The sequence below is a fragment of the Primulina tabacum genome, chromosome 14, assembly GCF_025594145.1.
Source record: "Primulina tabacum isolate GXHZ01 chromosome 14, ASM2559414v2, whole genome shotgun sequence".
NCBI classification, from domain to species: domain Eukaryota; kingdom Viridiplantae; phylum Streptophyta; class Magnoliopsida; order Lamiales; family Gesneriaceae; genus Primulina; species Primulina tabacum.
In genome coordinates this window covers 25,109,546-25,135,203 of record NC_134563.1, presented here as the reverse complement: position 1 = coordinate 25,135,203, position 25,658 = coordinate 25,109,546, and the positions used below count along the sequence as shown (strand labels likewise).

Below are 25,658 nucleotides of genomic sequence, written 5' to 3'. Positions count from 1 at the left end.
ATTGTTATTTTGGAATTTTTTTTCTTAGTTAATTGTTATTCACATCTGTCTGTTTAAATGACTAATATATACTAGTGGACCGACGAATGATTTACATGTTTGTACAATATTTTTCATAATTATAAGAAATAGTGATCAGGTCAATATTTTTCATAATTATAAGAAATAGTGAGAGACTACACTGCAATTTTGAAATATGAATTAAAAATAAATAGAAAAAAGAAAGGAATAAAAAACCCAAGAAAGAATTGAACCCAATCTTAATGTCGTAGAAACAATGATTTTATCCATCAAAATACATGTGTCTTGCATTAAGATTTTAATACTTTATTAATAAATAGATACTATAGATAGTATAGATAATATATGAGATCGATTTTGAGTACGAGCACAAGTCAATCTTGGATCACATGATTCTCAATGAAAGGTCTATCCCGGCCCGACATATGAGATTAAATTGGGATGATAGGAGAAAATATCTTCTAAATTCCACATATATGCATGAATGGAAAATGGAGGGGAGCTAAAAAGTTGGTTAAGGGTGAGGAAATTATGAGCCGAAGAACGGTTAAAGGCCAGTTGTCAACCGTTTATTTTTCTGTTCTCTTCCCCGCATTTTTCTCTTCTTTTAATACCTAACATATTCCCATCAATTCCTTTCAAACAAATATGAAGCACATCTCCATTACGTTTCTCTCTTAATTGCCTTTTTTTTTCCCTGTTGATCTTATAATACATACATACATAAAAGAAAGTTTGCGGCCATTTATCTCTCATTAACACAAGAAGCGCCAAATGGTAATCCTCTTACAATTTCTTCACTTCTTTTGATTCAGCAATTAATGATGGAAGGTTAAATATTTCCGTCTTTAGCGACTTTTTATTATCATTTCTTTGCTGCATGGAAATTAGGTTTTTCAATGCTAAATAATCTGTCGTTAAATCTATCACTGAAATCTGGGAGTTTTTGGGTGGTATTTTGTAACATTTTGTTAATATATTTTGTTAGTGAATGATTGTGTAAAATAAAATTTTATTTTAAAGTTTTTATTTACCTATGTTTTCCGCAAAAAATTAAAAATAATATGGGGAATAGCGTAGGAAAAAATTTAATGTATTTTTTGACATCGAATGTTGATTCAATTGTCTGGAGGATGTTGAAAGCGCCTTTTATAATTGAAAAAGAGACTTTCTTGTTTCCAATAGAGTAGGGATCATCAGTTATATTAAATTGTGTGGTTTGCAGCGAATTTTAAAAGATTTATTGAATGGTAACGAAAACAAAATGGGTACACTACAAAATTGAATAAGCGTGTTCTTTAATATATCTTAGTATAATATACCCATAAACTTCCCGGAGAAGGGGGTGTTAAAACTAAATAAATTTGTTGGTTGAAACTAAAGGCAAATGCTGCGTCTGGAACAACGGTGCACGATGATTGTAAGCTGCGATTCTTGGAACTAAAAGCAAAAAGAAACCATCGTTTCATAATATTCAAGATCGACGGGCAACAGGTGGTCGTGGAGAAACTGGGGAGCCCCGGAGACAGCTACGATGATTTCGCAGCCGCACTTCCTTCTGACGAGTGTCGCTATGCAGTCTTCGATTTCGATTTCATCACCGATGAAAATGTGCAGAAGAGCAAGATTTACTTCATTGCATGGTAACTACTTCTATCCAATTCTATCTTTAATTCATTAGTACAATTATAATGTATATGATCCTTTTGCTCTTGTTTTGATCAGTCAGATTATTATTGCAAGCCCGGCCGACTAAATGTTTTTCACTTTATAAAAGTTACTTTTATCATTTGTCATTGATTCTTAGTTTTAATATTATGCTGTCATGAATTTTCAGTAGTGCTAGCGAAGCTCCGGATATTAATGACATGACATCAAGTGTTACTGACATACTCATGTCAGTACTCCGACGAAAAATAACTAAAATGACGAAAACAAATTCCTATTTCAAGGAACAAAGTCCAAAATATCTGTTACTTCTTATAGTTTTAGGATGTGTTGCAGAACCTTCTTGGAAGATCCTTACATGTCGATTTGAATAATCGTTTTCCTTCAAGAACCATACAACCTTGTCCTAAAATTTACCTATTGATGTTTGTTATATTAAATTTCTTTGGACATAATTAGGTCGCCGGAGACATCAAAGGTAAGAATGAAGATGGTGTACGCTAGCTCGAAGGACAGATTCAAGAGGGAACTGGATGGAATTCAAGTGGAGTTGCAGGCAACGGATCCCAGTGAGATGAGCTTCGATATTATTAAAGCTCGCGCAATCTGATCCATACAATTTTTCGGGTTGGCTCTTTCCTCGAGTGTATCAAAATTTATGTGTTGTAGTATTCATTTATTAGCTAGCTAAATTTTTATGTAATATTATTTCATGAATCCAGTGTATATTATAATCTGAACTTTTCGAATTTAATTATGCCATATGGTTTAAGACTTCTTTGTCGCCTAAATATTATTTTTTGTTCTTACATATCAAAAGAAATATTATCCATTTGGATTGGGCGAAAGGGCCTTGTTTTGGCTGAACACCAGGCACCCAACACAGGGGGAGAGTACTCCTGGTAACATCGTCATTTCCGTATGGATGTGTGCGTAAATAAAAAATTTTAAATTATTTTAATAATTTTAATTAGTTTTTATAAATAGTTATAAAAATTTATATATTAAAACAAGTTTGATTTATAAATAAAATTATTGGAGTATCGTTTTCTCGTATCCAATGAACAACAGAATTTTAAAAAATTTGTGTTTTGACCATTAAAATTCTCTTTGGCGTAGTGTGATTTAATACATCCATATGGTGTTTAAATGTTTACTTTTGTGTTTTAAACAATGGATCCAAACTATTCCAGATTTAAACGGAGATAGTCCCTCATGTATTTCTCTAAACGATCTATTTAATCAAATGTGTTTCTTCAGTCGCTTAGTCAAACCTACGATCGAAAGATGAATTCCTATTCTAATTCGTACTAGAGAATACAGAAGAAATTTGCGTTGAGATTCTTTGGCCGGAAGGCAACGGAACCATGGCGGTGGTCGGTGGTGGAGGAAGTGGGTCGTTCGGAGGGATTGTTCAAGGGACATGGGTGGTGGAATTTTTGAGTAGTGTGAGAGAAAAAAATTATAGCATTCTAACTATAACATCCATGTTATATTTATAGATTTCATGGATTGAATTAGAATCCTGCTAGTATTATAACTTGTTTATTTTCTTAGTCAAAAACTCTACTAGATTTTATAATTTAACTAGGCCTCTTATTAGTTATAGTTGTATTAGGATTCCCCGACCTTATTAATCTATGCATAAGCCATGATCTCACTACATAATTAAATAACAATATATCATTTAATTAATTTTATATTCTTCAAAATATTCCATGAATGTATTACTTAGTAGTAACTAGTACTAATTTATTATTTCATCAGTATATATTATAAATTCACTAAATAATTAATTGTATATTCATTATTATCTCATCGATGATCAGATAGTGTCGATGTATCGAGAGTACTGATTTCGTTCATATAATGAAAAAGAAAATTTTGAATGAAAAATTTTCCCTGACTCATATTTGATATATGCCTATTTTGGAATTCCTTCCCTAAAATAGTCAATTGTACTGTAACGTACCGTACTTTTAAACTACTTGAAATTTGCGAAAAAATTAAAACTTTCTCAAATACAAAATAAACTTTCAAATGCAATATTAAAATAAACCGTCCATCCAAAAATATTTGCGAAAAAAGAGATCCCATATAAGGTTTGCTAAAGAAAATATTTGTTTAAACATCGTAAACCAAAACGTGAAATCAGAGTATGGAAATTTTCGTGCTTAAAATCTTAAAACATGGGCGGTCCTCGGGTTAGCCTCCTGCTCAGTCCAAGTCGGCTAATTGGTCCCCACTCCTCGTCTCCTCAAAGTCATCATCACCTGCAACGATCAAGTCTACTGAGTCTAAAGACTCAACATGTATAAACTGGAAATAACAATTAATATGTGATAAAATCACATTCATCTTTAAAATAGAGCGTACATACTTGAAACTTGAACGTAATAGCATAAACATACTTGAAACTTGAACGTAGTAGCATAAACGTAGACGTGCCATCATCATAAAACTTTTCATAAACATGCTTGCTTCATACATACTTGAACATGCATAAACTTCATCATTTTGCGTAGATATATGTTTCAAAGCAAGTGACCCATACGTAAAAGTGCCTATCAGAATAAACCGAAGTACTAGGCTGGAAGAGAAAGTCCACTACCACATACATGAGATCCCCATTCATGCTTTAACAGGTGGATTGGTCCCTGGTCATGCTTTATCGCTTTCCAATCCTGATCTAAACACGGTCATGCTTTACCGGGGTGGAGACTTCCTCGGTCACATTCACCGACTTTTAAATTCCTAAATCACCAACTAAATAAATTTTGTATTTAAAATGCCAAGAACTAATAATTCATTTAAAATGCCCCCTTTCTAACTTAAAATAAAATACCACATTTTAAAATCGTCAAAAATCGTCGCCGGTCTCTTTTCCTCGATCGCGCATCGAATAATCGCCTGGAACATTAAACTCAAGACAAAATTTAACGTGCATCACATAAACATAAATAATTTAAAATAATACATTTAAATAAATCATTCATCACTAGAAATCATTCATCACTAGAAATCATTTTAAACTTAATTAAATAATTTAACAATTAAATAAATACATGGATTTTACTTGTACTGAATTTGGGCTCTACAGTTCCTCCCCCACTTATATAAATTTGGTCCTCGAAATTAAATCTTACCAAATAGCTTCGGTCTCCCAAGTGGCTTCCTCCACTGATTGATTCAGCCATTGAAATTTGACCAACTTGGTTACTTTGTTCTGATGTCTCCGCTCTTGTCTGTCTAGGATTTGGATGGGTCTTTTATCATATAACAGATCTGGAGCAAGCTGCAACGGCTCATAACTCAAATGTGCGAGGGATTTACTAGGTACTTCCTCAGCAGCGAGACATGGAACACATTTTGTACACAGGCCAGATTCGACGGTAGGACTACACGATAAGCTAGTGCCCCAACTCTGTCAAGAATCTCGAACGGTCCAATAAATCTCGGACTAAGCTGGCCTCTCTTCCCAAATCTCATAACACCCTTCATAGGTGCTATCTCTACAAAAACGTGATCACCTACGGCAAACTCAAGAGCCCTTCTCCTCTTGTCAGCATAACTCTTTTGACGACTCTGGGCGGTCTTCATCCTGTCTCGGATCTTGACCACCACGTCTGCAATCTGCTAAACAATCTCTGGACCAAGTTATGATCTCTCACCGACTTCATCCCAATGAATCGGTGATCTGCACTTCCTCTCATACAATGCCTTGTAGGGAGCCATACGTATAGATGATTGAAAACTGTTGTTGTAGGTAAACTCCACTAGAGGTAGCTTAGATTCCCAATTCCCATGGAAATCGATCACACAGGCTCGCAACAAATCCTGCAAAATCTGAATCAATCGCTCAGACTGGCCATCTGTCTGAGGGTGGAAAGCTGTACTGAAGAGCAATTTCTTCCCCATGGCTACGTGCAAACTCTTCCAAAAGGACGATGTGAACCTCGGGTCCCTGTCGAACACAATAGAAACTGGGATTCCGTGCAATCGAACTATCTCCCTGATATAGAGCTCCGCATACTGCGTCATGGAGAAAGTCGTCTTCACTGGCAAGAAGTGTGCCGACTTACTAAGTCGATCCACTATAACCCAAATGGTATTGGATCCTCTGACTGACCTCGGCAAACCAACAACAAAGTCCATGCTGATATTCTCCCACTTCCACTCGGGTATAGGGAGTGGCTTAAGCATCCCTGCTGGCCTCTGATGCTCTGCTTGCACTTGCTGACAAGTGAGACATTCAGACACAAATCGACGGATGTCTCGATTCATACCTTGCCACCAATACAGGATCTGCAAATCCTTGTACATTTTGGTACCTCCAGGATGACTGGAATACGGAGATGCATGTGCCTATGTCAGAATATCCTCTCTGACCGAATCAACACTAGGCATCCACATCCTTCCTATGTATTTTACAATACCATCAGACACTATGTAGAGTAAACTGCCCTTGGCCTCATTCTTCAGTCTCCATTTCTGTAACTGCTTATCCGAAGTCTGACCTCTACGGATTCGGTCTATCAAAGAAAACTGGACTGTCAGGCTAGACAGCTTAGGAGCTATGCCTTTAAGATAAACCTCAAACCCAAATCTCTGAACCTCTGACTGAAGAGATCCATGTATTGACAGCTGTGCTATGACTACAACTTTTCTACTCAAAGCATCTGCCACAACATAAGCTTTTCCCGGATGTTAGCTAATCTCGCAATCGTAGTCTTTCACTGACTCTAACCACCGTCTCTGTCTCATATTCAGTTCTTTCTGCGTGAAGAAATACTTGAGACTCTTGTGATCAATAAATATCTGGCATTTCTCGCCGTACAAATAGTGTCTCCAAATCTTCAACGCAAAGACAACAGCAGCAAACTCAAGATCATGAGTCGGGCAGTTCTTTTCATGCACCTTCAACTGTCTGGAGGCATAAGCTATGACCCGACCATGCTGCATCAAAACAACTCCTAACCCAAGCTTAGAAGCATCGGTGTAAAGCACAAAATTGCCTTGCCCAGCTGGCATGGCTAACACTGGCGCTGAAATAAGAGCTTTCTTCAAAGTATCGAAACTCTTCTGACATTCATCACTCCAAATGAATATAGCATTCTTCTTAGTCAATGAAGTGAGTGGCACTGCTATCGAAGAAAATCCCTGTACAAATTTCCTGTAGTAGCCTGCTAAGCCTAGGAAACTGCGGATCTATGATGTATTCTTCGGCTCAACCCATTCCTTAACGGCTGCTACCTTAGCTGGATCCACCTCAATACCACTGCTAGATATTATATGACCCCAAAACGCTACCTTCTCCATCAAAAATTCACACTTACTGAATTTTGCAAACAGCTTGCGACTCTGCAAGACATGCAAAACTGTACCCAAATGCTGCAGTTCAAGATCGATGTCTCTGACCATGCTAGTAGCTGATAGCACTTCCCCTGATGGGACTATCACTGAATAACCCACGTCGAGCCCAATGGACTTGACGTCCAAATGATTAGCGAATGTCTCCGAGATAAATGAGTGAGTGGTCCCTGAATCTATCAGGGCCTTCTTGGTTACTATCTTTATGAAAATATTCCTTGAGATACGTTAGCACAACACACAAAACTTATATCCCAAAATTCTAAATTTAACCTCGTACATAATAGAGAATCTCTACACAAGTCACCAAAATACTAACTAACACACTAATAATCCCAAATCAAATTCAAAACATGCATGGCAAAATAATACGATGCTTAATTAAATGATTTTACCAGTCAATAATGTCGTGTCTGGGTTCGCCTCCTGAGCGTGCATAGCGAACACTCTTCTCTGGGTCGGCTGCCTCCAGTGTGGGCAATCCTTTAAGATGTGGTCACTTGCTCCGCATTTGAAACATTTGCCTGATCTATATAAAGACTACCCCGGATGTTGGCGGTGACACTTGGGAACACTGGGTAATCACCGGGCTTTAGTGGAGCCTTCTACTGAGGGATAGGACCCTTGCCTTTCGGCGGTCCCTGAAATGGATTTTTCCCTTGATGACCCTGGAAAGGTCTCTTAAACTGAGGTTGTTTCTTATGCTGTTGTTGCGGTGCCTGATAGGGCCTCTTGCCCTGCCTGTCGTTCTCAATGTCCTCTTGGTCCTGCTCTGCCGCCAAGGCTCTAGATACTGCAATGGCATAAGTAGTTGGACCAGCAACCCTCACACCGCGGCGCAAGATCGGCCGCAACCCATCAATAAAACGCCTCAGCTTCCCCCGGGCATCATTAGCTATCATGGGCACAAAGTGACACCCCCTTTCAAACTTCTTGACAAACTCTGCAACACCGCTGTCTCCCTGTCACAGCGTCATGAATTCCCTGGTCAGTCTGGATCGTACTTCCTCAGTGAAGTACTTGGAGTAGAATACCTCCTTAAACCCATTCCACGTCAATGTTTGCAAGTTCACTGACACTGATGCACCTTCCCATCACAGTCTGGCATCCGCTGTCAGAAGGAATGTGGCACACCTGACCCTATCTGCATCTTGCAGCTCCATAAATGCAAAATTCACCTCGATGGATTTAATCCATCCCTAGGCTATCATCGGGTCAGTGGTCCCCGAAAGCTCCTTTGGGTCCATCCTCCTGAATCTCTCATACACAGCCTCGGGTCTGGGCCTCACCCTGTGTCCACTGCAGTATGGTTCCCCGCAAACTGTGCGAAGAACTGAGTCATACCTGCAAGCATCTGTGACTGCATATCAGGATATGGGCGAGGGGGAGTGACCCTCTCTTCATCTCGAGCATCTTTGTCCTCCTCCCTTGCTTCACGGTTAACCATACGTCTAGGAGGCATACTGTTCCAAAATTTACCCAACACGTAAACCCAACATGCATGAACATAATACTAATATCATAAGATGCACGTAAATTGAACTCAAACATGCACATGCTGAAATCATGACTGGATACGTCTTACATGAATGGATTTAAAAATTTAAAACTTACAGACTTGTGGTGTGACTTCGTGAGCTTCTCGCAACTGGCAGTAGGCATAACCCTTTACAAGAACACGGCTCTGATACCAACTGCAACGTACCGTACTTTTAAACTACTTGAAATTTGCGGAAAAATTAAAATTTTCTTAAATACATAATAAACTTTCAAATTTGCACTAAAATAAACTGTCTATCCAAAAATATTTGCGATAAAAGAGATCACAAATAATGTTTGTTAAAGAAAATACTTGTTTAAACATTGTAAACCAAAACATGAAATCAGAGTATGAAAATTTTCGTGCTTAAAATCTTAAAACATGGACGGTCCTCGGGTTAGCCTCCTGCTCAGTCCAAGTCGGCTCATTGGTCCCCACCCCTCGTCTCCTCATAGTCATCATCACCTGCATCGATCAAGTCTAGTGAGTTTAAGAATCAACATGTATAAACTGGAAATAACAAGTAATACGTAATAAAATCACATGCATCTTTAAAATAGAGCGTACATACTTGAAACTTGAATGTAATAGCATAAACATAGTTGAAACTTGAATGTAGTAGCATAAACATAGACGTTCCATCATCATAAAACTTTTAATAAACATTCTTGCTTCATACATACTTGAACATGCATAAACTTCATCATTTTGCATAGAGATATGTTTCAAAGCAAGTGACCCATACGTAAAAGTGCCTGATCAGACTAAACCACAGTACTGGTCTGGCAGGGAAAGTGCACTGCCACATACATAAGATCTCAGTTCATGCTTTAACGGGTGGATTGGTCCCTGATCATGCTTTACCGCTTTCCAATCCTGATCTAAACCCGGTAATGCTTTACCGGGATGGAGAGGTCCTCGGTCACATTCGCCAACTTCCAAACTCATTCATAATTTGGTCACAAGATATTTAGCATACCTCAAAAACTTAAATTTTTTTTTTTTGCACGTCGAACATACTTACATGGCGTTGAGAGATTCGTTGGATCTCACTCGAGTCCTTGCTGCACATGCTAACGCGCTACCATGAACCTTAACTTCCACAATTTAATCATGCCTATCGAATGCAACACCCATTGACTTACTAAATTGTGACCTTCTGGAAATGCTCGGGACTTGACCGTGATTGTAACGTCTCACTCATTTTTAAAAGTGCGGAATTTTTTTTTTTTAAAGCTCGCATTTAAAAATAACATTTAAAATAAATCGTAAAAATTTGACAGTAAAAATAACCAAACTCACATATAATCATACGAAAACATAAACTAATAAAAATCTTAAAATCATCAACGTATTAAAATATTCATCTCATCTCAATCTCATAAATCGTAATGCGGAAAACATGTGGTCCTCGGGTCGTGTCACCGCACCAGATCTGCCTACTCTGAGTTCGGCACCTCCAGTCTCCTCAGCATTTAGCTCACCTGCATCACACACGCCTAGTGAGTCTAAAGACTCAACACGCCTGTACCAGGAATAGCAAGTACATATATATAGCACACAGCAGTGAAAAATATCATACTCAACATATCTTTCATGAACTTAAAAGCATAACGTAAACGTATTGTGTAAAATCGTATCGTCTCAAAGCATGTCATCTCATGTCATCATATACGTAAACGTGTTGTGTAAAATCGTATCGTGTTAAAACATGTCATGTCATCATATACGTAAACATTTTCTTTTAATTGAATTCAGTTCATTAGTTGTGACTTTCGTATCAGATCTATCGATGAATCCATCTGCGTATAGCCACAGTACTGGGCGGCGGGGACACCAGCGACACTCTCACCCGTCAACTGGGCCTTGGCCTATCATATCATCATATCATGTCAATGGAAATACGATCGTCGGGCTCCCTCTGGGGCCTTCTCCCGTTAACGGGCTCCCTTTGGGGCCTTTTCCCTCATGATATCTCCAATCATATCATCGTATACATATACATAGTCAGTCACAACCAACTCTCATCCTTCAAAAACATCATCATATTCACCACTTAATAAAAATATGCATATACGTAATTTTTCTTTAAACCAAGCATGCAACGTATATTTTCATAAAATCTTAAAAATTGTGAATCATGATGCGTGAACATTTAAAATATCACGAATTTGTGCTCAGGGCGCTGCCTTGACCAAAATCTCACCCCGGGTGCAAAATGACCATTTTGCCCCTCGAACCCAGAAATTATAGTTTAACCCCTGGACCTCTTATTTCACGTTTTTGACATTTTCTTAATTCCATTGACTCTAACATGTCCCAAATAATTATTTAAGCTTACATGAATTTTCTCATATTTTTATTTGGCTTAAATCGATGACTTTTAAATTAATCTTTAACTATAACATATTAATGCGTTTTAATCCCAAATTAAACCAAACCTTAGCATAAAATTTCCAATTTAAAAACTTAGACTTCCAATAATTATTTGAGCTTAAATATAATTTTTCATAATTTTATTAAGCTTAAATCTAGGCGTTTCAATTAATTATTTAATTAATGCTTCGTATGACGATTAAATCCCGGATAAATCCAAAACTCATCATTTTGATCCGAAACTTACCAAACTCCTAAAAATATCCCAAAACATATTTAAAAGCTTCCTAGACGTAAAATCGAGCTCATTTCATAACTTAACCGAATTGTTTTAAAACTTGGACCGGAGTCCCGGTTTTAACCCGAATCGAACCGAAACTTAACCAAAACTTTCCCAAGTTTTTACCATATCTTACAAACACTTAAAAGTCCTAAAACCCAACAATTCCAGCCCCTAAAATCACAAGACCAACCTCTTGCAGCTGCTGGAATGTTTCTGGAAAATTGCAACTTCCTTACCCCAAACCCGAAATGACACCAAGCAATGTTTATACCGATTCTAGCCAAAAGCGGACATTTCCAGCACCTAACCAGCTATTTTTGAACCAAGACCGAACTCAAGAGGCACCACTTGAACCATCTTAGAAGACCTACTGCCCCCAAGCAACTAACCACACCATTACACCCGAAACCCCTCAACAAACCAACCGATTCACCCCCAACCTATCCCTTCGATCGACTACTGAACCAAGGACAGCAGCTCATGGCTCCCTCCTAGACCTGTCACGGACCCAAGTGGTTCAGTTTCTTAGCCAGGATCGAACCATGCATAGCTGCGCTACAAATCTCTCGATCCATTCGACATATACACGCAAATGCCAAACCAACGGCCCCTCTGCCTAACCAAGCCTCGATGCAACCTTCAGCCTCCTTACCTCATACAACTCGACACCTACAGACCCTTATCAACCAAAATAGCAGGCCCCTTACACAAATCACCAAAAGCGTGAGAGTTGAAATAAAAAGGATGCATGTTGTACTCCAAAACCGAAAAAACTTCAAGCTATGCTTTGGATCGAGAAATCCTTAGACAAATGCACACATAACATCATTAATATGACGTGTAAGAAGCAGAAATAATAGTACGAGACGTGCCTTGATGATAATATACTCGAAAACTAAAAGAACCGCGTCAAGGGAAGGCACCGGAGGAATTTTCTTTGAAAGATCAAGCTTGGCCGAAGCTTCCATGGAGTTTTTCTGCTGGAAGACCGAGAGAATTCTGAATGGGAGGGGTGAGTGTCGGTTGTGGGAGTGATGATGGTAGATATAATGGGTCCTTATGTATACATAATGGGTCCTAAATTGCTAATTAAGAGTTTAAAAAGAATTTTAAGTTCAATAAGCTTAAAAAGTAGGCTTATTAAATTCAAAAATACTCTCGAAAAATATTTCGTGTTGGAAAAATTTTGAAAATATTAGCCGAACTCTCAAAAAGTCCCCCGATTTGATAAAATTTACGTACCGGTTAAAATAAAATCATGCGGGTCAAAGTACCCAATTAAATCTCATATCTTGAAAAATACCTTTAAAACACCTTATATTAATTAATAAAAATTAATCATGTAATAAAATAATTTTTCCAGAAAATTCTCCGGTCTCCGTTCCTCGTTCGAGCGCGAAATGAAACTTAAAAATCTTTAATGAACGAACGTTTAAAATTTCATGAATTAAATTCTACCACCCATGAATTATGCATAAAATGCATAAAAATATATAAACACAAATTAACGAAATAAAAATGCATTTAAAATTTTAAAACAATTTAATAAAATACCAAAGAAATTTAATAACTTGGATGCATGTGGTTAACGTGGACCTTCAAATTTTTCGGGACATTACAGTGATAAACAACTTGATAACCCCCGACTCGACCCCGAAACAAATCTTGTCTAGAAGTATGAATTTCCCCGAACAATAGAAGGTGCGGACCTTGCTTAAAACATAGTTCAACGTTCCCCAATCAAACTTCATAACATCTAAATTAACTTTTAGTATACTAGGACATAACGACTTAATAGCACCCAAAGGAAGAAAGAGCACCTAAATTCGAAGCCTAAAATTCCTCTGAAGCAGTGCTGCAGTGCCAGACTGGCACCTAGCCGCTTCTGGGTACGTACTGGCAGCGCTGCGGCGCTGCGGCGCTAGTTCTGCGCAAATCAACCCAAAATTCTGCACAAGAGTTCCCTATGACTTCTAATGAATGCACACCTCACCAACCCGAGATAACACCCCAAAATTCACATGATCACCCCATTGGACACTCCTAAACACAGCAAGGAACACTCGGCGATTTTCCAACGAAGCCTGCAGAACAAGAAACTCAAGAACATGTCAAGAACACATTTTCATAAAATCACAGTTTGAGCAATCCCACAAAAACAATCATAACTCACTCGTTTCTTGTCCAAAATTTACGAATTTACTGTCAAATCGAAGTTATCAAAAAGTTCAGCGTTTTATATGTTGAAATTTTTCCAGAAAATCGACTAAAAAGTTGCTGTATTTAAAATGACAGCAAATCTCGAGTTTTCAGATCTAAAATCCTTTCAAAACCGATCCAACAAATTTTTGCTCAAAAGTTTTACAACATACATGGATTTTTACGCATAATAAACACAAGAACATATAATATGACAAGATTGATGCTGAAACAAAAGATTATACATGCCTTTGTGATGTTTAAAACTCACGATACGGTGATACCGAAGCGGAAATTGTGCGAGGGTTGATCCGGGACGATCGTGGAACGATTTTCTTGAAGAAAACTCAACTAAAATATGCTGGAAAACTGAAGAGGGAGGGGCGGCTGCACTCTTGTTCTAAGAACCCTAATATTCTCTTCAAAACTCTGAAAAAAATGAAATGAAGATGTGTGTGTGTTGTGTTTCGTGTAATTGTGTGTGTGTGTGTTTGGGTTAATTAGGGGGAATAAATTGCTTAATTAAATAATTAACGTACTAATAAAATGCTAACTCACCTATACTTTACTAACAAATTCAAATTGAAATTTAAAACACAACATTGATAAATTTTAAAGGTTTTAAATTCCTAAATCACTAACTAAATAAATTTTGGATTTAAAATGCTAAGAACTAATAATTCATTTAAAATACCACATTCTAACTTAAAATAAAATACCACATTTTAAAATCGCCAAAAATCATCGTCGGTCTCTTTTCCTCGATCCCGCATCGAATAATCACCTAGAACATAAAACTCAAGACAACATTTAACGTGCATCACATAAACATAAATAGTTTAAAATAATAGATTTAAATAAATCATGCATCACTAGAAATCATTTTAAACTTAATTAAATAATTTAACAATTAAATAAATGCATGGGTTTTACGTGTACTAAATTTGAGCTCTACATGTACTCTCCTCACAAAATTAGTTGTCATGCAAACTCTACAATCTACATATATGGAAACTACTTAGAGTCCTTTATATGCAATATGTTTGTTTTCTATCAAACTACAGTCTTAAAATTCAACTTTTTGAACTTAACTATCGCAACAGGAACACCGAATTCGATTATTGTGTGACCCTCAATGGTTCAGGAATACAGCTAGTAATGGGTTTACAAATTCATGTGATTCAGAACAACTTTTATTCTTATTCGAACTTATCCTAATTAGCCTCATTATTTCATCAACCCCTTCATCAAGAACATCAGAACTCAAGTATGATTGCACCCTACTGATCATGGCAAGAGGTTCTAGTTGCATTGTCCCATGATCTTCTAGGTATCACTGATAGTGCTTTTAAGAACCTTAAGTTATGGTTAACTCACATTATTGTCCCTTCAACTCATATATCTCGATCGACTCTGGAATCATTGGTATATCAAAAGTTTCTATTGAATTCGATAACAATCTGATTTATCTTTGAGTAACAATGGTGACATCATATGTGCAACTTAGGAAACATCTTTCCGTAAGGCATATTTCTTGTGATGGCCAAAGACTCCTTGCACTATTAACTTATCAGATCAAATAATAGATATTCACTTGTATGTGAGCGTTGAATCATCGAATAAAAAGTATTTACTCATATGTTTTAAGGTCCAGGAAATTCAATTTACGTAACCTGAATGCATGTAATCTAGGGTCTTATTTAAAAGATGTGTATAAATATTTTTTTATGCATTTAATACATGATTAAGGTTTTATGTTGAATTTCGCGCTCGAATGATTAATTTTAATTAATTAATTTGATTAATTTTAATTAATTAAAATTTTAATTAATTAATTTGAAGTGTTTTTAGGGTATTTTTTAATTAATCCTTGAATGATTAATTTTAATTAATTAGTTTGAAGTGTTTTTAGGGTATTTTTCAAAATTGAGTCTTTGCTGGGTATTTTTACTCGTCGGGTTATATTTTTACCGGTACGCACAATTTAACGATTCGGAGGACTTTTTTAGGGTTCGGGAAATATTTTCTAAAACGTATCAAAACGAGATATTTTTCGGGAGTGTTATTGGGCTTTTTGGGTTTGTTTTATTTCTTAATGGGCTTAAAACCCTTTTTATTCTTAATTGAGGCCCATTGGTTCATTTTAATTAACCTGAACTACACTTAAAATAAACCATAAACCTAATTAGCACTTAGAGGCCGCCCACCCCATTATTCAGCAGCCTCCTTCACGTGTAACAACAGCTTTTCCCCCTCTCTGCAGCAGCAAACTTCGGCCATTGTTGTTTCTTCAAGAAAACTTCTCCCCGCCTCTCCGGTTCACGTCCCGCGCATAGATATTCAAGCTTTTGATCATTTAAACGCTAAGGCATGCCATTGTATCTTATTTTCCACCATTCACATCGTATTTATACGTTGTTATGTGTGATTTGTTTATATAATGCACGGCTCTTGCACAAAAATCATTTTGTTGGCCTCGGTTATCAGGAATACATGGATTGATGCATATAACCCACGTTTTCTTGCATTGTTTTGTAATGGGCTGCCAGTTGGTGTTTTTAGGGAGTTGATAATGTGGAGAATGATGAGGATTAAGTGTTGGAGTCGAATTTTTGCCGGGTTAGGTGAGAATACGTGAGGGTCGATCGGTGCTTGTGAAGTTTTTGGAGTCGGTAAGGTTAGATTGGAAGATTTGGGTGCGCCGGATGACCAAGGGTCATCCCTAGCCCTGTACCAGACCCTGGTGGGTATTAGCTGTGGCCTAGGGTGGCTCGACATGGCTGGAGTTAGTTAAAAGACCGATTGAGCGAGTGGTGCTAGTGTGTTCTTTGTTTGTGCATTGTTGAGGGCTAGCGGTCGTGTGTGTATTGCGGCATGCATGGGGTTGTAAGTTGGGGTTAAGTCTGTCCGGGAGGGTCCTAAGCTGGGCTAGAAAGTGTTTGTTCAAGGCCTATTTGATTTGATTGAGAGTAGGGTAGAAGTTGGTTTTGAGGTGTTTGGGACGTCTTTCAGCCACGGGGTTAGAGCCGCGGCGCTGCCCATTAGGCACCGCGGCGCCTGGACGTTGAACTAGTAGCGGTGCAACACTTATGTGGGCGCCTAGGCTCTTACCATGCACCGTAGTGCCACAGCGTCAGCGCCTAGGCGCTGGTCCAGGATTTGAGAAGCTTTAGGTTTAAGTGATATTGTCTCGTTCGGGGTATTAATACGTCGTCATGACAGAGCTTAGTGGGGGGATAAAGTAGTTGATACGAAGCTTGTCTAGTTATGTGGGGACCCGGACGCTAATTCATCTTCTTAATCATTATTAGGATCAAATGTAACAATTAAGTAACTGGGTCATAAATTTTTTTTTTAAAATACATGAGTGCGCAATATATGAGATAAATCTTATTTCATTTACATGATCAACATCCAGATCTAAAGTACAAGTCTTGTACAAATACAAATCATAACAAACTAGGGTTCATCAACTACATATCAAGTGATGAAACAAATCTAATTCTGGTTCCGAATCTCCACGCTAATCTCAATCTCTCATCCTCTTCTTGACCCTGATCATGTCCCACCTGTTGTCATGCACACATATAAACACAACAACAGCCGGATAACTCCGGTGAGAAATATATTCCCAGTATAAACAAAGTATACATGCAATCATATAAACAAATATAAAAGCATGGAACAGTTATCAATAACATGTATCATAATCTGAAAGACATGAATCGATATAAAATTGTAAATCAAACTCTTGACTCATAATCTCTGACTCGACTCTTCTCTAATATAGGGATCCCGGTCGAATAAGAACGCAACAGTCTCCCACCTACTCTCCCAGCTAGATGGTCGTACGTTCTTATTCCCAGACTTTGGCATTCTGTACCGAATTTCTGCATTAAGAGTCGGTCTACTCCTAAGCCCATCGATACACCAAAAGTCAAGTGACTTGGCGGTTCTGCCAAAGACTAGGCACATCTGCCCAAGACTCAATCTCATGCTTTGCTATAACTCAATAGACTAAGCATATCAATCTCATGAATTGCAAATATCAATGCAATAAAATAAAGTATGTGGTTTTGGGAAACTCAATTCGAATCTAACTCGAGTCGTATCTTCCCGGTTGGACATTGATTTATAACTTTATTTTCGTAGATCAATCTGATCAATAAAATCAATACCAGTCTGGCTCTGATCGTTCTTCGAAGTCTTCAATACCAACTCTGGAATAACAGTATCAAGTAGCACAATATCAATATACAACTCAATCAATACTGGATATAATCAGAACTCAATCTAATTCTGTTTCGACGACATAACAGCACAATCTCGATATACCCAGCAATACAATATCAGCCGATACAAATCATAACTCTTAATCAATCTACAAACACAATCTGATACCAAATCTATATAATCTCAATCAAATTCAATCTGAAAATGATAACAATTTCATACAGTATCCGTTCTTCAATCTGATTTCGATTATACAATTCCCACAATCTCAGGAACAGATAATATCAGTCATATCATGATTCCTTCAATATCATATTTTCAAATCATACAAGAACATAATAAAACTTACGTCCTCTTGAAGCCCTTGTCGATAGAAACACAGTACTGAGCTCGGATCGAAAATCAGACGGTCGGATATTGTAAAATCAGAATTCTAGTCTTCGAGAGAAACTTGAAAATCCCTTATGGCTTTCTCGGTGTCTTCCTTGCAATCTCAAGGGAAATGAAAGGATTTATATATATATATGCATGGCAAGACCAAGTGGCTCATCATTTGTGCTGCATGTCTCGCGCATATGCGCCACCTTCCTCGGCGCATATGCGCGAGACTCTTTGCCTCGGCATTTTTCATTGCAATTGCTCGTGCATATGTGCGAGACCTACTTTCTCGGCACTTGTATCTTTCACATGCTCGCGCATATGCGCGTCCTCTTCTCGCGCATATGCGTGAGGTTCTCTGCCATGTTCGCGCATATGCGCGCCTCTTGGTCGCGCATATGCGCGAGGGGTTCTGTCCTCGCACATAACTCATGTCTTCTCTTATCTTCCCCGGTCTGATCCTTTCCGTCTATAATCATATCAATTATCAATTAATCATTTCAGATTACAGTAATAAAATCTCGGGCATTACAATTCCCCCCCTTTAAAATCTGATTTCGTCCTCGAAATCTCAAGTACTCAAATCAGATACAATAGGAAATGCATAACAGAAGCTAAACAGGAAATTCACATCAGTGAAATAACTCTGGGAATTTCTGTCTCATGTCTGATTCAGTCTCCCATGTAGCTTTTTCAATGCCATGACGACTCCATTGAACTTTCACAAGCGGAATGGTTTTCGTTCTGAACTGCTTTTCATTACAATCGAGAATCTGGATCAGCTTTTCAAAATAACTCAGATTCTCATCAAGTTCGGCCTCGTCTGGCTGAAGAATATGAGATGCATCAGGAAGATATTTCCGCAATAAAGATACATGAAAGACATCATGTATTCCAGATAGAGACGGAGGTAAAGCGAGTCGATAGGCACGATCTCCTATCTTCTCGAGAATCTCATAAGGACTGATGTATCGTGGAGAAAACTTCCCTTTCTTGCCAAATCCGACAATGCCTCTGAAAGGAAAAATCTTCAGAAATACTATGTCTCTTGTCTCAAATACTAGAAGTCGACGACGAACATTGGCATATTTGGCCTGTCTGTCTTGAGCTGTCTTCATTCTCTATCTAATCAGTTTCACTTTCTCAGTCATCTCTCGAATCATATAAGGCCCAATCTCAGGTACCTCTGAAATATCGTCCCAATAAAGAGGAGATCTGCACTTCTTACCGTACAACGCTTCAAATGGAGCCATCTCTATACTCGTCTGATAGCTGTTGTTGTACGAAAACTCACAGAGAGGCAAAAAATCTTGCCAACTAGTGTCGAAATCTAGCACTACAGCTCTAAGCATATCCTCCAATGTCTGGATAGTCCGCTCTGACTGTCCGTCTGTCTAAGGATGATATGCGGTACTCAAGTGCAATTTAGTACCTAGAGCTTGCTGCAAACTGTGCCAAAAGTACGAAGTAAATCGAGGATCACGATCTGATACAATCAATTTCGGCACTCCATGCAATCTGATCACTTCTCTGACATAGATCTCTGCCATCTGGTCATGTCTGTACGTCATCTTGTATGGAATTAAACAGGCTGATTTGGTCAATCTGTCGATAACAACCCAAATCGCATCACAACCTCGGGAGGATGGTGGTAGCTTCGTCACAAAATCCATTGAAATGTGATCCCATTTCCACTCTGGAATGGCTAAGCTATGCAATAAACCTCCTGGTTTCTTTCTTTCTGCTTTTACCTGCTGGCAATTCAGACATTTTGATACAAACTCTGCAATATCTGCTTTCATCTGTTTCCACCAAAACTGACTTTTCAAATCATTATACATTTTTCTGCCACCAGGATGAATACTGAATCGACTATTGTGCGCTTCTGACAATATATCTCGTCTCAAATCTAAAACATCGGGCACAACTAGACGATTATTCACGTATAATACATCATCACGTACCTGATATTCTGATTGATGCCCTGCTCTGACCATCGAAATCGAGTTTTGAACATTCTGATAAACTTTCTGTGCTTCTTTAATTCGTGAAATCAACTCTGGTTCCACTTGAATGGCATACAATCTCAGAGATTGATAATCTGTATCAAATACTATTCCAGAAAGACAGCAATCTTCAATCAAATTCGAAACACCAATCGTCGATAAGGATAAAGAACATACCTTTCGACTCAGTGCATCAGCTGCTGCATTAGATTTTCCAGGATAATATTTGATTTCACAATCATAATCTTTCAATAAATCAAGCCATCTTCGTTGTCTCATATTCAATTCTGACTGTAAAAATAGGTATTTCAGACTCTTGTGATCAGAATAGATTTCAAATTTCTCACCAAATAGGTAGTGTCGCCAAATCTTCAATGCAAATACGATGGCTGCCAATTCAAGATCATGAATTGGGTAGCGAGACTCATGTGGCTTCAATTGTCTGGAGGCATAGGCAATAACATGTCCTCGCTGCATCCGAACACAACCCAATCCTCTGTGAGAAGCATCACAATAAACAACAAAATCAACAGTACCTGACGAAATAGTCAACACAAGAGCACCGGTTAATCTCTTCTTCAATTTTAGAAAGCTGGATTTACACTCCTCTGACCAAACAAACGGTACATTCTTCTGAGTCAAATGAGTAATCGGCTTAGCAATACTGGAGAAATCTTTGATGAATCGATGATAGTAGCCTGCTAGACCCATAAAACTGCGTATCTCTGGCACTGATATCGGTCTAGGCCAACTGATCACTGCCTCAACTTTGCTAAGATCAACAGAAATACCATCTCCAGATATGATGTGTCCCAAAAATATCACTTGCTTCAGCCAAAATTCACATTTAGACAACTTAGCATACAATTTCTCATTTCTCAGAATTCTCAATACAGTTCTCAAATGCTCAGCATGATCAATCATATTCTTCGAGTAAATCAGAATATCATCAATGAAAATAATCACAAATTCATCAAGATATCTCTGAAAGATACGGTTCATCAAATCCATAAATATAGCTGGAGAATTCGTTAGACCAAACGCCATGACAATAAACTCATAATGATCATACCTGGTTCTGAAAGCTGTCTTCAAGATATCAGAATCTCTGACTCTCAGCTGATGATATCCAGATCTCAGATCGATCTTGGAATAGACAAAAGAACCCTGCAACTGATCAAATAAATCATCGATACGAGGCAAAGGGTATTTGTTCTTTACCGTAACCTTGTTCAGTTGCCGATAGTCAATGGAGAGTCTCATTGAACCGTCGTTCTTTCTGACAAATAATACTGGAGCACCCCAAGGAGAAATACCCGGTCTGATGTAACCCTTGGCCAGTAGATCTTCTAAATGCTCTTTCAATTCTTTCAATTCAATCGGTGCCATTCTGTACGCAGCTCTAGAAATCGGAACTGTACCTGGTACTAATTCAATGCGGAAGTCTATCTCTCGGATTGGAGGCAAACCCGGAATCTCATCTGGAAAGACATCAGCAAACTCACATACCACTGACAAATCTGCCAAGGATGGGCTCGATTTCAGTACGTCTACTGAATACACAAGGAATCCCTTTGCTACTTTCTGTAATAATCGAATCATAGATAATGCAGTTATCAAAGGAATTCTAGATCTATAACCCTTACCGTAAAATTTCCATTCATCAGACATCTCAGGTCTGAATCTCACAATCTTCTGGAAACAATCTACGGTAGCTTTGTACTTGGTCAGCATATCGATACCAATAATGCAATCAAAATCATGACAACCCAAGTACAAAATCATGCCCGTCATACTATAGCATACAATGTTTCCAGAATTCACTGATATAAGACCTCTCCCCAAAGGTGAAGAGACAGATACTACAATAGATAATGACTCAACAGGCAAATTGATAGGATTGATTAAAGTATCAAGAGTGTTTAGAAGGGGGGGTTGAATAAACACTCACAGTTAAAACTGGTCTTTTCTAATTTTGAGTTCAGTTTGGTGACAAACTGATTCTCGGAATCTTATTGGTCAATGACAATCAGTTAAACTAAAGTAGTTGCGGAAAATAACTGACTGAAAGATAGAATACGAAACTGAAATAAAGTAGGCAAGGGTTGTTTCTGGATGTTCGGAGAATTTAATTACTCCTACGTCACCCCTTCTATCTCAAGGATAGGATATCCACTAAAAAACTTTGATCAAATACAAGAATTGTACTGACCCACTTCAGTTTGGACTTAAGACTGCCAAAAACTGAAACTCTTAGTTTAACAGAATGTTCTAAGTGCGTAACTGATCTTAGCACTATCGAATTTCAACGATTATTGCAAATTGCTAGTGAGCTCAAATTGTAGCCTTAACTGCTATGAATATATCAAGTAAGAGTGAGCTGAGATTTTGACAGAGTGACAGCAAGCTTTTGAATAGTGTTCACTTCCCCCTTTTCTTTCAGCTGTTCTTCTGTCATATTTATAAGCTTCTTTTCTCCAACGGTAACTTGAGATGAATTTGAATCTTTGTATCCGTTGATTTCTACTTGATTATTCCTTGGACATTGTTTGCTTCATTTATTGTGATGCGGCGTCTTAATTGCTTTCACCGAAATGCGTTTTTCTAAGCTGTATTGATTGAAGTGCGGCGTTGCAATCTTCTATGTCTCTTGACGGTTGATTGTTCTTTCCCAAGACATGTTCAGTTGAAGGGTGCTTAGCATATGACTGAATATATCAACTGATCGGTTTCCAACTGATCAGTCAGTTGATTTCAGTTATTAAGTCCAGTTGCTGAGTTCAGTTTACTCGATCAGTTGGTTCGTATTTTCAGTTGATTCATATTTTGTCGAACGCAGGAATTTAGTTTCCAACAATTTCCCCCTTTATGGTGTTTGACAAAACTAAGTAAATAATAACTGAACATCTGAGCTCATTGTAGATAAAATAAGAGATTGAATTTCTTGAACTGAAAGAGATATTGATTTAATAACAGCTGAATCTAATAATCTGATTAACTGCTTCTGCTGTTTTCTGCTGTTTTTCAAGATGCTCTTTGATCTTTGATTTCTTCCCCATTTTTGTCAAACAAATCCATCTTCTCAGATAATTTTCGAACGTCAGTGGAAAGAATTTTGACATTTACGGAGATACTTGAGACAGCAGTATGTAAACAAGTCTACAGCAATTCCATTTTATTAGAAACAGAAGTTTCCAATCGCTCAACTCGTTGACTGATTATATCCTGAGTTGTATAGAGACTTTGAGCTAGACCTCTGTTATTCTTCATCTCAAGTACAGTTCGGGTAAGAGACTCCATGTTTGCTTGAACGGCTTTCAGTTTTGCGGAGTCATATTCAATTGAAGAGTCCAATTTGACAGTATGAGAGAATTGTGTGGATTGAATTTTCTTGATTTCAGTAATCATCTGCTGCATATTGTGCTGCATATTCTGGATTTCTTCAAGAACAAGATCCATTTCTGTGGATTGAAGAGGAGGTGACTGATTAGATGTTCTTGGTTCATGTGAGATTTGATCAAAGACCACCATGGTCCTATCAGATAATATCGTTTCAGAGACAGTCTGTGCTGGAACATCTGTTTCAGTTACTGCTACTTGGACTGGAGGAGATGAAGATTGATGTTGATCAACAATTGGGCTTTTCTGCTGAATAAGATTTTCAGTGAAAGGGTCATGAACTGCCTCCATATTTTCAGCAATCTGTTGATTTGGTGATTGAGTAGGCACCAATGTTTGCTCGTTTAGTTCAGAAACAACAGGCTGAATCGGTGCTTCTGTTGAGATAGAAACCTCTTGAGTGATTTGATCAGTTGAGTGATCAACTTCTTCAAAAATGGATTCATTATTCATAGATTCTGTCACTACTGCTTGAATAATTTCATCAATGCTGGTAAAATTCAATTCGGCTTCAGAGTACAGCTGATGTTCCACAGTAGATGATTGTGGCACATCCTGAACTGGTTCTTCAGTTGTAACAATAGTTTGTTCTGAGGATGGCTCTTTCTGCTGAGAGGAGGGGTCTTCTTCTTCTTCTTCAAAGGCTTCCTCAGGAAGAACTAACTCCTGATCCATTTCCCACATTTTTATCTGAGCTTGCAAGCTAGTAAGATCTGTATCTAGCTGAGTGATCACAACTCGATCATTATAGGCAGTTGGATTGGTGGGAATGTAGTTTGCCTTTAATTTCTCAAGCAGTTGAGATAGCTTCTTAGCTCGAATTTGATCAAAAAAATATGTTTTTCTCTCCAAAGCCTGAACAATTATAGCAGCTTTGACCATCTTGAGGACAATTGCTTCCAGTTTGATAAATTTGTTCAGCTGGGATTTCTTTTTCAGCTGCTTAGCAAAAATTTGAGTTCTGTAGGCGGTCCAGTCATCATAGATTTTAAGTTTTGATGCTGCAAAATTATTAACATGTTCCCAAACAAGGTCAATATGAGTTTGAATTGAATTGGATGGCATGTGCTCTTCAATCAATTTGCCTTTGCCTTTTTCAGTACTGAGGATGTGTGGAATTTTCAATCCAGTACGAGTAGTATCCACCAGTTCTATAATCTTTATACCTTTGGGTCTGGCAGGTGCTAGAACGGTAGGACGATTGATGTGGATTAGAGGAGCTTTGATTCTAACTGTTTCCTTTGTTGCACCAGCTGAGATTTCTGGTGGAATAGTCTTCAGAGGAACTGCTTTGATAGGCTATTGGGCATCTGAAGATATCAGTCTTTCAGTAGGAATTGATTCTACTGTGGTTGGTAATTTTGTCCTTTGTGTTCTTTGTTTCTTGGCAATTTTTTGAGAGGGCGTCTTCTCAGAATCGGATTCACTAATAATCAGTTTTCTTTTAACTGTCTTTAGTTGAGCCAATGTCTTCCCCTGTTTAACTGATTTGGGAGCAGCCTGTTGTGTCCCAATCTCCTTCTTGATCTTCACGAACTGATCAGGAGAGATATCTAGTTTAGTCTTGGGTGGCAGAATATTCTTCTCATTGAAAATTTTGAATTTAGATAATCGCTCCGAATCATCAGCCACCAACCCTTTGACTTTCATCAAATAGCTTAGCGGCACTGCAAATCCTTTGGATTGCTTGGTGGAGGAAAACATGTTCTTCAAGATACTAAAAATAAGTTGCTTCCAGTTGAATTTTCTTCCAGCCATAATGACCGTAATAGCTTGAAACTTCTCCAAAGTCAGGGCAGCATACGATCCTGCCTTTGCCAATAGCCCTTTGGCTACGATATCAGCCAGCAACTGAACCTCATGCTTCAGTTCCTTCTTAGGATCGGAAACTTTGATTTTCCGTCCATCAGCAGAGAGTGCAGTTTGCATTTCTTCAATATCTGATGCTTTAACATCAGCAAGGTGTACTAATCCATCAGAGGGTAATGAAATGATTTCTCCGAAAGAATCTTCAGAAATGGTCACCGACTGACCATTAATAGTGGCAATGATGTTTCCATCAGAGTTGATATATCCATTTGAGTAGAGGTCCTGGAGTTCTTTTGGGTAAATCTCCTGCGAGTATTGTCCCAAAAACATTCTGAGACCAGCAGATTCAATCTTCAGAAAGACGTTCTTAATTTCA

The 25,658-nt window shown here is 38.0% G+C and overlaps 1 protein-coding gene across 1 annotated transcript; it reads left to right on the top strand.

Annotated features, from left to right (window-relative positions):
* Positions 1-592: 592 nt before the first annotated feature.
* On the top strand, positions 593-2,329 carry LOC142524732 (actin-depolymerizing factor 7). Its single transcript, XM_075628816.1, has 3 exons — positions 593-798; positions 1,405-1,664; positions 2,149-2,329. The coding sequence occupies exons 1-3, from the start codon at positions 796-798 to the stop codon at positions 2,297-2,299; spliced, it is 414 nt and encodes a 137-aa protein (XP_075484931.1). The 5' UTR covers positions 593-795; the 3' UTR covers positions 2,300-2,329.
* The last annotated feature ends 23,329 nt before the right edge of the window (positions 2,330-25,658 follow it).

Excerpts from the sequence above, each read along its gene's own strand:
- LOC142524732 (XM_075628816.1), top strand. Across the intron at positions 1,665-2,148 it reads AAGATTTACTTCATTGCATG|GTCGCCGGAGACATCAAAGG; the intron begins GTAACTACTTCT and ends GGACATAATTAG.